This window comes from Sinocyclocheilus rhinocerous, unplaced genomic scaffold, assembly GCF_001515625.1.
Source record: "Sinocyclocheilus rhinocerous isolate Xijiao unplaced genomic scaffold, SAMN03320098_v1.1 scaffold284, whole genome shotgun sequence".
NCBI lineage: Eukaryota > Metazoa > Chordata > Actinopteri > Cypriniformes > Cyprinidae > Sinocyclocheilus > Sinocyclocheilus rhinocerous.
The window spans coordinates 342,072-358,658 of NW_015628031.1; the positions used below are offsets into that span (position 1 = coordinate 342,072).

A 16,587-nucleotide genomic window follows, 5' to 3' on the forward strand; every position below is an offset into this window, starting at 1 on the left:
ACATACTCAGAACTTCTCAAACCATTTGAAAACAAGTTGCCTTTTAATATTGATGCAAACTAAACACTTGATTGAAAAGGGTTTTATTTAAAGAGTAACATGGTGAAACTAGTTGGTCTTTATCAGCTTGCATGGTTTTATAGAGTTGAGACTTAAATCTCAAGATCAGCTGTTCTGCTATATAAACTCCTAATGCATATATGAAAACTGATCTTAAGGAATACGATTATTTTGAAACATTAAAGTTTTTTTTTTTTTTTAATAATTGCATTAGATGTCCACAGCAATTAAATGACACCCTGTATTTTAAAACTTTATTATTCAATTCAAGCACAATCTAAATACTTTTTTCTTTACAAATACAAGAATGTGTACCGTGTCAAAATTGTGAAGTACTCGAACAGCCTCTTCTGTAGACCTCAGTAACTCCATGCTGAGAATCATGTGCAAACATACAAAGATTACAATGCAGTGAGAAACTACGTGTAAAACAAAGGCCGTGTCAATCAAAGTGATCTAAAGTGAAAGCAATAGTGGAGTGATTCTATAAACGCATTTTTGTAAACAGAACAAACCTGTTTGGAGTTGCTGCAGAAGTAAGCTGTGATTGTGAAGAATTTTTTAATCGTGTGCGTGTGATTAGACATGTGATGTGTTGCAGTTAAAACAGCATGTGAACGTTTTTAAGTGCTCTAAACCCAGACAGAAAACTAGACTCCGCTCAACTGAAGTTCTAGAATGAGAATGGCTGAATCGAGTCTTGTTCTGGTGTTCATCAGGCTCTCTCTCTCTCACTATGGAGCTCGGGCTCTAGACCCAGTACTGTTTGGTAGTGATGGGGGGTGCGTGAGGTCTGTGCTTCGGGACGTGGTTCTGAGTGACGTAACTTGGGTCGTAGTAATCCCATTCCAGAGCGGACGGCCAGACAGAGCCCGGGAAACCATCACTGTCCATAGAAAGGATACGCAGAGATACACCTAAATGAACAGTTAGGAGAATTAAAAGAATGGACAGACTCCAAATATACACTACCAGTCAGAAGTTTTCTATTTGTAGTGTATATGTAGCATTTGAAGTCTACTCAATTCAATGAATGAGATCATGAAACTAACCTGCACTGGCTCCAAAGTCACTGTCCAGTCCTGAACCCCTAGCCGAGGGGCTTGATGACGCCACATAGCAGAAGTTCTCCGGCTGGATGATGCTGGCAGACTCGCATTCCACATGGATCTTATCCAGAGGAGCGCTCTCCAGCTCCATGGTGCTGCTTCTACGCATGGAAGTCATCCGCATTGAGAACTGTAACCAGAACAGTTAAACGGTTAAATTACTCAAGGGCAAGGGCAAGTTTGACCTTGCATTTCACTTGGAGCCAAAACTGTACCGAAAGCAATCGTTTTCCTCGTCAAATACTCGACTACAACTAATAAACTGGGCTGCACTTTCCAAAAGCTTTGTGAGATAAGTAGATCATGGAGACCACTGCCAGTGCTGGATTAGTAACTGATCACATGTAATCTGAATTATGTAATCAGATTCCAAAGTACTTGTAATTAGATTATATATTACATTTTAAAATACTTGTAATCAGACTGCAGTTACTTTCTTTGTCTTTGGAAGGCTTTTGTCTTTCAAACACATTAAAAGGCTTCATGAACCCCAGTTTAATAAACCTTGACATAATGTTTTAATGTTGTTAATAAATAACAAACGGAATATATTTTTATTCTCCTCGCATTTTTATAGCAATATTACGGTGGCCGAGAGAGCTCAACGCGCTGCAAATGAAAAAACACCTGCAAATTAAGAAAACATCTTCATCAATTTGACAACACATGACCTGCAAATGCAGAAACGCGCTGCAAATACTCACAACACAAACAAATAAAGAAACGTGCTGCAAATAGGCACAGACCACATCGGAAATGTTTAAGGGAACCACAAAGTGACGAACATGGCTGGGACATATTTATCAATGTTTGCTCTGAAAGGTGGGATTTTTGTTTGTTTATTTTAACATCCTGATCACACGATTCCTTTGCTTCCTTTTTTTTTTTTTTATTAGTCTAAATAAGCTGACGAAATACACAATTACTGTAACTGTGAAAGCATGTAAGCCGACTAACTTACTTTACAACTTCCCTTACAAAAATTAACCATATGGTTTTACTATTAATAATTAATAAATACATTTATTATGTAAAAAATAAATAAAAACATAAAATGGTTACTATAGTTAAACCATGGTAACCACAAATTAACCATGGATTTACTACACTGACCATAGTTTAACCATGGTAGCTATTTGTACAACTGTGGTTATACAAATGGTAATCAATAAAAAAAAATACATGGTTAATTTTCGTTTTGTTGGAGTAATTTTTGCATTGTTGGGGTCCTCCCGTTGTGGTCTGTATTTGCGTTTCTGTATTTGTTTGTGTTGTGAGTATTTGCAGCGCGTTTCTTTGTGTTGTGAGTATCTGCAGCGCGTTTCTTTGTGTTGTGAGTATTTGCAGCACGTTTCTTTATTTGGTTGTGTTGTGAGTATTTGCAGCGCGTTTCTGCATTTGCAGGTCATGTGTTGTCAAATTGATGAAGATGTTTTCTTAATTTGCAGGTGTTTTTTCATTTGCAGCGCGTTGAGCTCTCTCGGCCACCGTAAAAAGCAAATGCTTCGGCCTATATTTTAGCTACATTAAATGTACATATACATACATTTCACTGCAGTTTCAAGCTGAAATGTCCATTAGTGGAAGTAAAACACCAATTTGTATTCCTTTTCATGATTATGGGTGTGTTTTCTGAAGTTGCAGCGTGTTGAGCTCTCTCGGCCACCGTACAATATGGTGCAATATTATCCTATTTACATCAATGTGATAAACGAGTTAGATCACAAGCAATATAAAAGTAATCAAAAGTAGTCTGATGATTATATTACCTAAAATGTGTACCGTAATGGATAACGTTACTAACTACAATTATCGTTATGTAATTTGAAATCAGTATTGGACTACAATTTGTAAGGAATATACTAGCACTGACCATTGCCACCAATGTTTTACTCCATACACAATGCATGTAGTAATTTTCCATAAATTTATGGTATTTTGGATCTGGTACTATGGTAATATCATGCTTTTTGGACATTACAACGCTATGTAGAATTCCACTATATAAAAAGGGGCAAAGTACCATAGTTTAAAATTACCATTTCAAAGAGCCATGGTATTAAAACAACATTTTCCCATAAGATATCATAATCAAAACAAATCTATGGCACTTTTGAATATGGTGCTATGGTAAAAAAATTTTTTTACAACCCCCTACTATATGAAAATGTCAAATTACTTTAAGTTTTAAATGACCATTTCAAAGAACCATGGTATTAAATAGGTATTTTCCTATTATATATCATAATCAAAACAAATCTGTGCTATTATTGGATATGGTATGGTAATATCATGCTTTTTGGACATTACAACGCTATGTAGAATTCCACTATATAAAAAGGGGCAAAGTACCATAGTTTAAAATTACCATTTCAAAGAACCATGGTATTAAAACAACATTTTCCCATAATATATCAATCAAAACAAATATATGGCACTACCATGCTTTCTGTAAGTTATAATGCCATGTAAACACAATATGAAAATGGCATATTATAGTAAAGTTTTAAATGACCATTTCTACGAACCACGGAATTAAATATGAGACCATTAGGCCGTGACATCTTCCATTAATATTCAAATTAGTAGAAGAGATTATTTAATATTTCATTAAATCATGTGTTTTAGTGATTTAGTGTTTTTGACCCTACCCCATTGGGAGTCACATGCAGTGCTGGTGAGTTCGGTGGCACCGTGTTGACCCGCTCCGTGTCCGAATCACTGGACTGCAGCAGAACCGGGGCGCTCGTCCTCACGTTCGGCACACGCAGAGACTCGGACCCGGCGTAAGTGGCCCTATTCGGGCGAACAAACCTGGCGCGCTGCCCGGTGGCCCTTCTCTCCGCTGAGGAGGTCAGGGACGAGGTGATGGGAGGCGCCAGCATCGGCTCCGAGACCGAGACGTAGCTGGTCTTTCTGTTTGGAGCGAACAGAGGCTCATCAGAGAAGCGGGTGATTCTCTGGCGGGTGGAAAACGACGAGTGCATGAGCGAGATTTCCGACCCGAAGCGGTCTCTCTTCCTCTGGGCCATGCGGAACAGCTTGTATCCCACGAACAGGCAGTTGAGCAGCAGGAGCAGAAGGACGCAGGGAATGAGCACCAGGATCAGCAGGGCCAAACTGGACACCGGGAGGCCCTCAGGTAAGTTTGATGAGGGCACAGCCGATCCCAGCTGCGACATTTAATCACAAATCAGGACAAAACAATATGATTTTGATGTTTGCTTAACTGCACCTCTGATTATTTATGTTTTTATGTAAAATAATATCAATAAAATGACTAAAACTGACAGCCGACAGTTGAACCGCAGGTGCGCCCTATTGACATCAATTAATTCCGCCAGAGTGCGTCAAGAGCTTTGGCTTTTCACCGACAGTTTGCAACAACTTTGCAATCTTACCTCGGAGATGAGAATTTCTTTGGTGTATTCTTTGGCGAATATTTTGTTCGTAAGTCCTCAAAATAGCACAGTAATGAAGTTAAATATGTAAAAGCACTTATGCTGGGAGTCGTGCGACGGTTCGCGCACTTTTTTGAAGAGTTTCAGCTGAGGCGAAATCAAGCGCTTGTGTGAGACTCTGGAAACAAAACAAAATCACCAGGAAAGTTCAGAGAACAATGAGGAAATAATGAGTTGGTGACTGTATAAAATAAAATGTTATATAAACAAATTTACATTAATATTTACATGTTTTTGCTGCTTCTATCGGAGCTACCTCGTGATGTCGCTAAACGCATTCTTGTACAGTTTAGTATGAACACGTCAAAATTCATTTCTAATGTATCAAAATATAAACTTTTTGTTCCCCAAATTATTCTGAATAAAAAAGTACAGTAGCCTATTCCTAAAATTCATACACATTTCCTTGATGTAGGCTCATTCTTAACCAATTTTTCCGAGGGGAACGTTAGTTAAAATATTAATATCTGCAAGGGTTTTTTACTGTTAATTAAATCTGTTAAAATTAAATTGAAATAAAGCTGAAATACAATATTAATATTAGATGAAAACGTAAATTTAAAAATCTTGAAACTTAAAAAAAAAATGAAAATTTGTTGAATTGCCAACTAAACTACATTTGCAACGAAGTAGCCTACTAAAATTGCTACAAGTAAACTGAAATGAAAGCTAAATTTAACTAGCCTATAAAAAAACTACAATTGTCAGAAGCTATTTAATTTAATAGAAAACTGAAAATATAAAAATTGAATTCAAAATATTTTAAGTAACATAATAGTATATAAATAACACCAAAAGTAACGCTGTTATCTCAATATTTTTTAGTAGCTAATTATAGTCTCGAGGCGATTCTTCCAAGTTCTCACCATGCAATTCATTATTATGGCCGAGAGAGAGCAGTATAGTCTAGTTTAACATTGTAGTTTCATGAGTCTTTTTCAGTTGTTCATGTAAATACAATCACAAACCCTGTTCATCTTATTACTTTAAAGCCATCAAAGACATATTTAATATGCTAACCTAACCTTGATTCCCGTAGGCTTGAGTCCCTTTAGATGGTCCCTTAAGTATATATAATTGCGTCAATTCATTTTGCGGGCGACTTTATCTGAAGCAATTTAGAAATGAGTAATGCTTCCACAGGGAATATACCACTTATGCTGGAAGCACAAACACACAGTCGCTGTATGTGTTGTGAAATGTCATGGATGGCCTCAATTGATGTTAGAAAAAGGAAAAAATACAATATTTTTTCTGCATGTATGTAGCTAATTTAAAAAAAATACAACTGCATAACAGTGGATTTCCCAAGTGAAATAGATGCAGTGGTGAGCAAACATTACACTTCAGATATAGAATTGGCTTTTTTAGTTTTTCTAAGAAATATCTAGGTTCACACCCTGCTAAAAACAGCCATTCTGACCCTGAGTAAGTGTGAGTGTCATTTTAAACTGTGAGATGATTCATGGCCCACAAACACAGCTATGACTGACACGAGACAATGTTCTTCTCACTCAGACAGTTCATATATTTGCACATTTCCTGTGAATACCAGTCTGTTGAGCTTGAGAGAATCATTGCCAAATATGTCCAATCCATTATACAGTACACTCTTAGAAAAAAAAAAAAGTACCATTAGGGGCAAAACAGCTTGAGGCAGTACCCTCATATAATTTGTAATGTTTGTACCTTAATTACATAAAAAGGTTCACAGCTTCACAAAAAGGATACATATTACTACTTTTAGGTGTGATACAATTACACACCTTTTAGGGGTGTATTGTACCACTAAAGGTATCATTTTGCACATTTTCTGACTGTATTTCAACTATGGAGGTCCTTCCTGGGAAAAAGATCACTTGTACACAAACTGGAAGATATATTTGAGAAGAAAATTATATAAATCATGCCTTTTCTTTTTTCTTTTACTTTCTTTTCATTTCTTTGCTTTGCTTTTCAGCTTTTCGCTTCACAAGATGTTAATTGATGGACTGGAGCGGTGTGGATGACTTGTGGATTATTGTGATGTTTTTATCAGATGTTTGGACTCATTCTGACGGCACCCATTCACTGCAGAGCATCCATTACTGAGCAAGTGATGTAATGCTACATTTCTCCAAATCTAATCCCATGAAGAAACAAACTTAACTACATCTTCGATGGCCTGAGGGTGAGTATATTTTAATCAAATTTTAAATGTTTGGGTGAACTATTCCTTTAAATTCAAAATCATTCGCTTAAATATGGACTTTGTTCTCCCTTTGCTGCTTTGCAGATTTCTGGGAAGGTTTTCTAATGGATGCTGGAACATGGATGCAGGAATTTGCTCTTGTTCAGATACAAACATCACTGAAGTCAGGTACTGATGTTTTTGTGATGGAGTCTGGTTTACTGTTTCAGTGTTGTTTGGCCTGTGCTCAAGTCCTTCCATTTCTTCGTAGACCACATTTTGTGCACTGCATGGGGCATTTCCAGCAGATTTAATCTTTTTTTGTATATGAACAACTCTTGGATGTATTCTTGATTAGTTTTTCCTGTGGAGCACTTTGTGCTATACAAGTAAAGTTACTATTTTCATCTTCAGAAAGCAGTAGGGAATATACAGCAGGCTTTGAAACTATTAAAAGCATACAGATTAAATATTTAAAGGCTAAAACTTTATGGTAGCTACTGAGTTTTAATCAACCACACCATGGCCTCATATAGCTTTTGTGTTTATTAGTATTCAAATTCACAGAGCAAAAATTCCACCCTTCCTGGTGTGGAACATAATTATCACAGATGATTAATACATAAAGATCTACTTTATTCATGTTATTTTTGAGGCAGGGCATCACAGGTTACTAGGGTAAATAATGACATTGTATTGCAAGTTTTCTGAAACTTATGTTTAAATATGCAATATTAAATGCAATGTTTTATATATATATATATATTTCTGTCAAGACTACTATCGTCAAAGATGTCTGACAATTAGCATACAATTTGGATTGGCGGTATGGTTCTGTTCTGGGCAAGAACTCCCTGCGCATCCATGCAGTCTAGCATGAATGAGAGCAGCATTAACCCCTCCAGTGTAACAGAACAGAACCAACAAATGTATGCAGATATCATTAGGTTCAATAATTTAATGTAACATTTTGAAATTAGTCTGATTCAAGGAGAATCAGAGTGCTGAATCCTGACTGACAAGAGGAGGAGTTGGGGATGGAGGAGGGTAATTAGTGTGTGTGTGTGTGTGTGTGTGAATATACATAAAGAATATACATAGGAATAAATCTGTAAAGTTTACTGTTTGTAAATTCTAGTTAAGTAAAGATTTTGGTCTCAACAAAATTGAGAAAATGGCCTTTAAAGATATGTATTGTAATTTAAATCTACATATGCAAAAAGACAAGTGCAATAAAATAAACACTTAAATGTGTATTTTGGATGTTTTCTTTTGCACTAGTCTGAAAGAAGACAAGCTGTGGAAGCAAAATAGCTCAAAAACTCAAAATTGATCTTAATCACTTAAAACACCTTTTTCCCTCTCGTATGTAATTTAATGCATTCATCATTCATGGATTAAATTCATGCATGAGTTCTTCATTCTTGAGTGCTCAACACATTAAAGACGGCAACACCAAATTCCAGTTATTTCATTAATAAAACTTTATTTCTGCTTACAAAACATGCGTTCATCATACATGCCAGGTCATATCTGAAATTCACATTTTCTCTATACAAATAATTCATTGGAACATGACACAGGGATCTCTCATAGAGACTAAATCACTGACAGTTCTGTACATGAGTACAAGGTCGTCATGGTTAAAGAAGTATGCTAACACTTCAGAGTAGCACCATCAGTGCAGGTGTGTGTTTTGTGCGTGCGCTGTTCGTGTGTTTCCTCAAACACTTCATCTCTGTTCGAATCACACTTAACACAGGTATTACATACCTATATGTAATATGTCTGTGTGAGCATCTCATCTCACACTTGAGTGCGTGTGCCTCACAGAGACAAACAGCAGACGTTAAGTCTGTCACCAAAATGAGCGTGTGTTTTCTTTAGTTAACACTGTCCCAAGCTGTGCTTGATGATTTCTTTGCTGCTCGGGGGAATGCGATCAGGGAAAACGACTTGAAATTCGACCAGCAGGTCTCCACGCTGGGCGGGGTTCTTCGCTCGGGGAAGCCCCTCCCCTATAAGCCGTCTCATTGAGCCGGGCTTGATGACATCACTGCATGGGAGGGGCTTCATCTGTCCGTCAAGCGTAGGGACGTTAACTGTACACCCACATAGAGCCTGGAGAAAACACAAAGAAAGAAAACCGTTAAACGTTGTGTCACAGGATCATCTTTGATTTGTAGAGCTATAAAGGTCTGTATCGATCCTCGGCAGCTCTCTTTGTCTTGAGATACAATCTGTTATATCACAAGCTGCAGTGTTTTGGCAGCATAAGAGCTATAATGCTCCTCCGGCATATGTTATGAGGTCTAATCCACTTGTCTATATATGATGCTTTTATATAATGCGAGTATGAACGCGTGAGGAATATAGGCCAGACAGATTGAACATTACAGTTACGTAACGGCAGAAAAGAGCCGCTAATCGCTCTCATTTCTCAATGATGCTCCAGTCTGCGGGGGACGGGAGGGTAAGCGTAGGAAGAGAAAGATGAAGTGGATGTGGAAAACGAGAGAGGGAGAGAGTGAACGAGGGCGAGAGGTTTGGTGTGGAAAGTAAAAATGGAAATGAGCTGGAAAGAATGAAGAGTTGTTTTTAAGAGCCAATGCCAAATCTGGTGTCTAGAGAACAGGATGGGCGATTTGATGATCACTTTTGTTAATCGGCCAATTAATTTGTGATATTTTTGAATAAATAGTGCATAAAATAATTAATTCTAGCTTGCTGTCTTATGAATATTTCTGCAATATATTGGCCAATCAGGCAAAGTTATCAATACCGATAATCTTAAAATGGCCATAAGGACTGAATATTTCCTGATATTTCAGCTAGGCTAATTAATTAATCAATAATTAGCCAGTTTAAGATTATCTGCACAGTAATCAGTGCCAATAATCTGTAAATAGCAAAATAGGCAAATTAATCACCCAGCAATTGGCCATTTTAAGATTATTGGTATCAAATTATTGATCTCTGCTTGGCTAGTTAACAGAAGTTTGTCAACTAAATATTAACCATTTCTGTTATTTTCTTAGTATTGTATAAAATAAGTGTTTAATTTAATTGAAATTTGCTGTCTTATGAATATATTAGCAATATATCGGCCGATAATCTTAAAATGGCCAAATATGGACTGAATGTTTACTGATATTTCAGCCAGGCCAATTAATGGACCAATAATTGGCCATTTTAAGATTGCTGGTATCAAATGATCAATGAACCCTTGGCTACTAAGAAGAAGTGTTACCCAACAGTGTCACTTCCCAAAATCTGTTGTTTTTGAGTACATTTGGTGTAAAATAAGTGCTGATTTAAAATCATAGTTTACTGTCTTATGTATATATCACTATTATATTTGTCATCCTGCTCTCTAGATATTATTATGGGTCTATTCATAGAAAATAGATGCATGAGGGCGTATAGGCAAAATAAGATCCACTGCTGGAGAGGAGCGAATGAGTGTGCGACGATGCTGAGAGCTGAGGAGGTGGTGTGCGAGATGGGAGGGGGAGTGTGTGAGAGTGTGTGCGCTGAGGCTGCGGGGGAGAGATGCTAAATTTAGATGCAGCTGTCTGCAGAGGCTTATTGAGTACCGGCGACTGCAAGGGAACATTTCGTACCGCCATGCACACATACACACGTACACATCTCACCTCTCGCAGCGTGATGGTGGTGGTGTACACAATATGCGAGTCTGCAGAGGCTTATTGAGTACCGGCGACTGCAAGGGAACATTTCGTACCGCCATGCACACATACACAACGTACACATCTCACCTCTCGCAGCGTGATGGTGGTGGTGTACACAATATGCGAGCCGTCTCGTCTGAAATGGGCGTGCTTCTTCTCCTTGATAACGAAGGCCAGGTCGTTAGGGGCGTGGCCGAGCATCTGATGGCCTTCCTTAGGGAAGGTGATCCTGGTGCCCTCCTTCCACCCCTTCTTTACCTCCACGTCGAACATGCACTCTTCCGGTCTCAACGTGTGTTTGTCTGTCTGCCGGAGGCGTGTCACTTTCACATGCTTTGTCACACCCATCAAAATGTCCTCCAGTGATACGAGGAGCTCGTGAACTTCGGCCACGCCTGATGGCTTGGGCCCGCCCCTGTTCCCATGCTGCCGGCTGAGGTGGGGCAGGGGGTTTCGCAGGAAGGGGTTAAACAGGTCGTCGTCGGAGTCGAGTTCAAAGTTGAAGAACATGTGCCAGGAGTGGGCGTCGGCTTTCGAGGAGCTGTGGGAGGGGTCACTTTTGTTCCCAGCTGGAGCCACACCCCCTTTGGTCAAACCTTGAAGATTAAAGAGATTTTATTAGTGTGCATGTTTTCGGTTTTGCAAAAGCTAAAAGGGTTCATTCGCTGGTTAAATTATGGATAAATAATTGATCATGTTTGCAGATATTTTCACCCAGAACTGCGAGTGTGTGAATCAGTTCAGCTGGGGTTGTGAGAACCCACTGAACTCAGTGTGCATTTGAAATGAGCATTTGTGGGACACTTGAAATGGTGATTTATCTTGCATGTTTGACCTGCAGGTGCATGCATATTAAATATGTTTATGGTTGCACTTTAATCTCACCTTGTTGATCATAGACGCTGCGTTTCTCTGGGTCCGTCAGAACATCGTAGGCTTGTGCAATCTGTTTAAATTTGTCCTCGGCGTCTGTGTCTGGGTTCTTGTCTGGGTGGTAACGGAGCGCCAGACGCTTGTACGCCCGTCTGATCTCCTCCTCATTAGAGTCACTTGACACACCGAGCACAGTGTAGTAATCCACACACTCTGGTGAGGACAGGGGGCTAGACACCTCGGGTTCTTCACGCACCTCCTACACACATACACACAGAGATGGCAGGAGTTTAGAAAATGATCATTTCTAGTTCTCCTTGGTTCACCTACACAGGGTTATCCCAAATAAAAAGACAAAGTTTCTTTGTTCAGGCGGGGATGCAAGCACCATGGACATAAAGGGAGTCCCCATAATAGTACTATTTTTAGTGACCAAATTTTCATTTAGTCATTTGAATACATACATATATATTCCACTCAATCCAAAATTTGAATAATAAAAGTCAAAAGTATAAGCATATATAACTTATATAACAAATATATTGTATTTTCACTCAAAAGTACAGAGTAAATAAATAGTTTCTATATTCTCCACTCTGTAAAGTTTGTGAGTGGGGTATATATACGCACAGATTTTTTATATGCCTCCAAATTCTTTATTACACTATACACTCAAAGTCTTTGGGTGCATATTATGTAGTTGACAATATAGAGGCATGCATAAAAATGTATACATCTTATATATAAGTCTATATTCTGCAAAAAAACTTTGAGTGTTTATTATATAGTGAAGAATACAGAGGTATATATACAAATCTTCTCCAATATATAAATCTATATGCATTTTATTTAGTGGGGAATATAGAGTTGTATACACCTCTATATTCTCCATTATATAACAGACCTCAAGGGAAAATATAAAGAGACATATGTAACAATTTAGGAATCTATATAGCCTAATACACATATAAAGTCTATATAAACTATATAATATACATGTAAAGATTTATACATTGGAGAATATAGAGGTATATATGGATTTAATATATACCTCTATATTGTCCAATATGTAATAAACACTCAAAATCTGTGAGCGTATATTATGTAGTGGAGAATATGGATGCATATATATTTTAGCATGTAATTTAAATGTGCAGCATCTCACCTCTGAGGTCCATGCCTCCTCTCCGTGGATCACTCTCACTTTGCACTTGACATTCTTGTGTTTGACGCCGAACTGAGTCCAGATGAGAACCATGATGCTGATGCTGATGCTGCTGCTGCCGGTGAGTGTGAGCCGAGCGCTTGAGCTGCTGTCTGCTGCATCTCCCGCCGCTCTGCTCGAGCTTTTATACCCGCGCTCTACACACGGCGCCCACACTGCGTGACCGAGCTTCCCCGAGCACGCCCATTCTCCACGTACACGAGAGGGAATACCGCGTGCCCACCAATCCACGCTCGTGCCGCTGCGGGATGAGATGAGCATCACGCGGATGTGGCAGCCCACCTCTCCATGTGGAGGAGCGTTTCCGGAATTCACAATGAGTCTCATCCCTCCCTCCCTCCATCCATCCTTCCATCCTAAATTGGTCTCCCATTACAGGCTGTTCTTTTGGCTTGTCGGCCAGATTTTTGGATTGAAAGTTGTGAATGATAATGACTATGGATTTTCGCAAAGAATGGTAGTAAATGAGCACGAAAAAACATGCATATAAAAGGCGAAAATGATAGCAGATGAACACGGAAATATGCATATTATGCATAAAGATATTATAACTTATTTATTTATTCATTAGCCTACTTGGAAGAGACACATTGATAAAAAATACTAGGAAACTCAAACAATAATTGCCATTTGGGGAAAAGAGCGTTCAACGAAATAAATAAAATGACTGCGTGACTTCGAGCTTTTCCGTTTATAACCCTAAATTAGCACTTTTAAAATGATCATTCTAAATGGATTATTATTTGGAAAGTTAGAAATGATCAATGGTGATTGGGTTGCCCTTAAATTTCAAATACATACATATTGTCTAATACAGTAGTCAACATTTGAAGTGGATCAAAAAAGTTAATCAAACTCCTAAGACAAGAACGCATTTTGGTTTTAGGTTTTAGGACAACGTTGATGAAAGGTTTTGAATTAGTTCAAATGTTGACTAGTGTATATTGTCCATTGACCCCTGGTTGAAAACCTTGGCCACATGAGGGAAGATTTATGCTTGAATGTCAGTTTTATTATTAAATGTCAAATCAAGTCTGATGCTTTGAACGAGCAATAAAGTCGTTGTGTGTGTGAATTTAGCTACACACACGCACACACTTTAGGCTAATGTCCCTTTGTGTCAAAGTGTAATTAAAACAGATGAAAAAATACAGCCAGTGCCGCTTCACCCACACATGCAATTAACGTGTGATTGTCAAGTCTGGTGGCTTGTGTACCAGTAGTTCTTTATGCTCGTCACGGTGACAGTTCAATGTTCTCATCTCCACGGGAATAAAATGTCTTTGCGCATTCACAGACTTGTCCTAGACGTTAACTGACCGCTAATGCGTTAAAGCGGAGCCTTGGGGAATGTCGCATTACGCGAGGTACGTGCAGGTGAATTGGCGCGCATTCCTCAGTACATAAATGGCCATATTTCCTCAGACGTTACGCGTTCAGCCAATCACAGACGAAAGATGCTTCAGGATTCCCGCTGGTACCGGAAAATTGGACAAATTTGGTGTACATGTCCCTGTCAGAAACGTCAGAGAATCTCTAAGCCAGATTTCGGCCATTTTGGAAAAACAGAGAGGGAGCGCAGGAAAACCGAGCAGAGTGGTGTGAAAGACACCTCGAAATCTGTCATTATCGACCGGCCGGACATTTCCGTTGTGTCTGGAGAGATGAATGTGAGATCAGGTGTGTGTGTCTCGCCGTGAAAATATTTGTGAGGAAACCGAGGGAACATTGTGCTAGCGCAGTGTCGAGGACATTCTGGGAACATTGTGCTACTGCGGAGTAAAGCTCAGCAGGGGCTAGTAAGAAGTCGTGATCTCGTGCTTTTAATAATAACTCTCGGCTCGTGACCAGCGGATGCCCAACTGTGCCGCGTAATTTTCGCGCCCTCATTGTGAGTGACCGTTATTAGCGTCGACTAAAGGGCTCCTAATTAGTTCCTGTTTAAATTAGAAACCATCTATCAAACAAGGTCCAAGTGATTGAGGGATTCCCAGTGAGTTAATCGTTTCCTTTGTTTTAACTGATAAAGCGGTCGTCAGCGACCCTTCGAATAACAATAAAAAACAATAGCTTAACAAATAGTATATTTGACAAATTTCTATAGAAAATGTGGCTGTTTGTGGCATGTTGCTAGGCGGTTGTTGGGATGTATGGGTGAATTGTCTATTGTCTCAAATCCCCATCCCCACAGTTTTCATGATGTTTTGGTCTTTTCTATGGCATTTTTTAAACCTGTTTTATAATCCTGTAGGTGAAAATTATAGACCTGATAACGAAATAGCACATCTCTTTTCAAAAAGACACAAAAAATTGAAGTATCATTTATGTTTGAAAAAACATAACCCTAGTATGAAAACCAGTTAAAAATACAAAATCCATCGTATTTGAATATGGTACCATATTTTTGGACACACAGCTAAATTTTCGCGCCCTCATTGTGCCGAGGCCTGTTATTCGCGCTCATTGTGAGTGACCGTTATTAGCGTCGACTAAAGAGCTCCTAATTAGTTCCTGTTTAAATTAGAAACCATCTATCAAACAAGGTCCGAGTGATTGAGGGATTCCCAGTGAGTTAATCGTTTCCTTTGTTTTAGCTGATAAAGCGGTCTTCAGCGACCCTTCGAATAACAATAAAAAACAATAGCTTAACAAATAGTATATTTGACAAATTTCTATAGAAAATGTGGCTGTTTGTGGCATGTTGCTAGGCGGTTGTTGGGATGTATGGGTGAATTGTCTATTGTCTCAAATCCCCATCCCCACAGTTTTCATGATGTTTTGGTCTTTTCTATGGCATTTTTTAAACCTGTTTTATAATCCCGTAGGTGAAAATTATAGACCCGATAACGAAATAGCACATCTCTTTTCAAAAAGACACAAAAAAGTGAGGTATCATTTATGTTTGAAAAAACATAACCCTAGTATGAAAACCAGTTAAAAATACAAAATCCATCGTATTTGAATATGGTACCATATTTTTGGACACACAGCTATGGTAATACCTTAGGCTTAGAGTGAAAGGTAGGCCTATACAATGGTATATGTTAATAGCTACCAAAATTATACAGACAGCCTACTATGATACTAATACAGTACCTTTTTACTAGTGAAATAGTAAAATAAATCACTTTTTTATTTTTCAAAAACGGTTTTTGGAAAATATTTACCATCCTACACACAGTCTTTCTAACCTTCCCCCCATTTTATCATATGTGTATGTGTTGTAGGATAGGCTGTGTGTTGCAGGGGAGTGATATTCACAGGTTTGGCTCTTCCTACACCACCTTCTCCTTCTGTGCTCACTCTTTCTCCCTCAGTCTCTCTCAGTAAAGGTTATGGGGGGTGATTCATAATGAGTAAAGTGGCATTTGACAGCACCTCTCACTTCATCTCTCAAGTCAGACTCATTTGGTTGTGTAACTATTTTCATAATCAAATGCTTTGTTAATGAATTCAACTAAGATTTGTTAACAGACCAAGTGACTGTCTAAAAAACATTAATATTCAGATGGTAAAACAGAGACATACGGTAAGGCGGAGAAGGGAGAACACACAAGGTAAAGAGAACGGACTGTTCTAATAATAGCTCGCAGCAATAGTCAGTGAATGTTATGGACATACTGCCATCTGCTGACCATGTTGTGCAAATGTTCTGAACTGTGGAACATTTAAAAGCTTTTCTCCCCTTTAAACACTCTAATAAAACAGCTTCCACATACAGGAGGAATGTGAACAGAGGCAAGAACTGCTGAGGTTAGCATGAGCTAAGAGCAAAAACAGCAGGAGAGACTCTTTACTCTTGCTGTTAACTAACTCTGGCAGTAATGCTGCGGAGCAAACAGCCTCTTATGTGAACAAACTGACTTACATGCCCATCAAACATGAGCCCTGGCCCAAGCCCTACTGAACTGCCTGCCAAAACAACATTTTAGGCATCATACGCTTATTCCTCATGTTCTTTTAGCCAAATTCTAAGGTAGCATCACATGTATCTTTC

At 38.6% G+C, this 16,587-nt stretch overlaps 2 protein-coding genes across 2 annotated transcripts; both read right to left on the reverse strand.

Moving 5' to 3' along the window:
• Window positions 1–244: 244 nt before the first annotated feature.
• Window positions 245–4,351, reverse strand: LOC107737156 (uncharacterized). The gene is made up of 3 exons (XM_016548595.1): window positions 3,821–4,351; window positions 1,113–1,299; window positions 245–977 (listed from the first exon to the last, which is right to left on the reverse strand). Exons 1-3 carry the CDS (start codon window positions 4,349–4,351, stop codon window positions 811–813), a joined length of 885 nt encoding a protein of 294 aa, XP_016404081.1. The 3' UTR covers window positions 245–810.
• Window positions 4,352–8,297: 3,946 nt separating this feature from the next.
• On the reverse strand, window positions 8,298–12,696 carry LOC107737159 (dnaJ homolog subfamily B member 5-like). Its single transcript, XM_016548598.1, has 4 exons — window positions 12,531–12,696; window positions 11,378–11,624; window positions 10,580–11,088; window positions 8,298–8,921 (listed from the first exon to the last, which is right to left on the reverse strand). Exons 1-4 carry the CDS (start codon window positions 12,621–12,623, stop codon window positions 8,688–8,690), a joined length of 1,083 nt encoding a protein of 360 aa, XP_016404084.1. The 5' UTR covers window positions 12,624–12,696; the 3' UTR covers window positions 8,298–8,687.
• Between the last annotated feature and the right edge of the window lie 3,891 nt (window positions 12,697–16,587).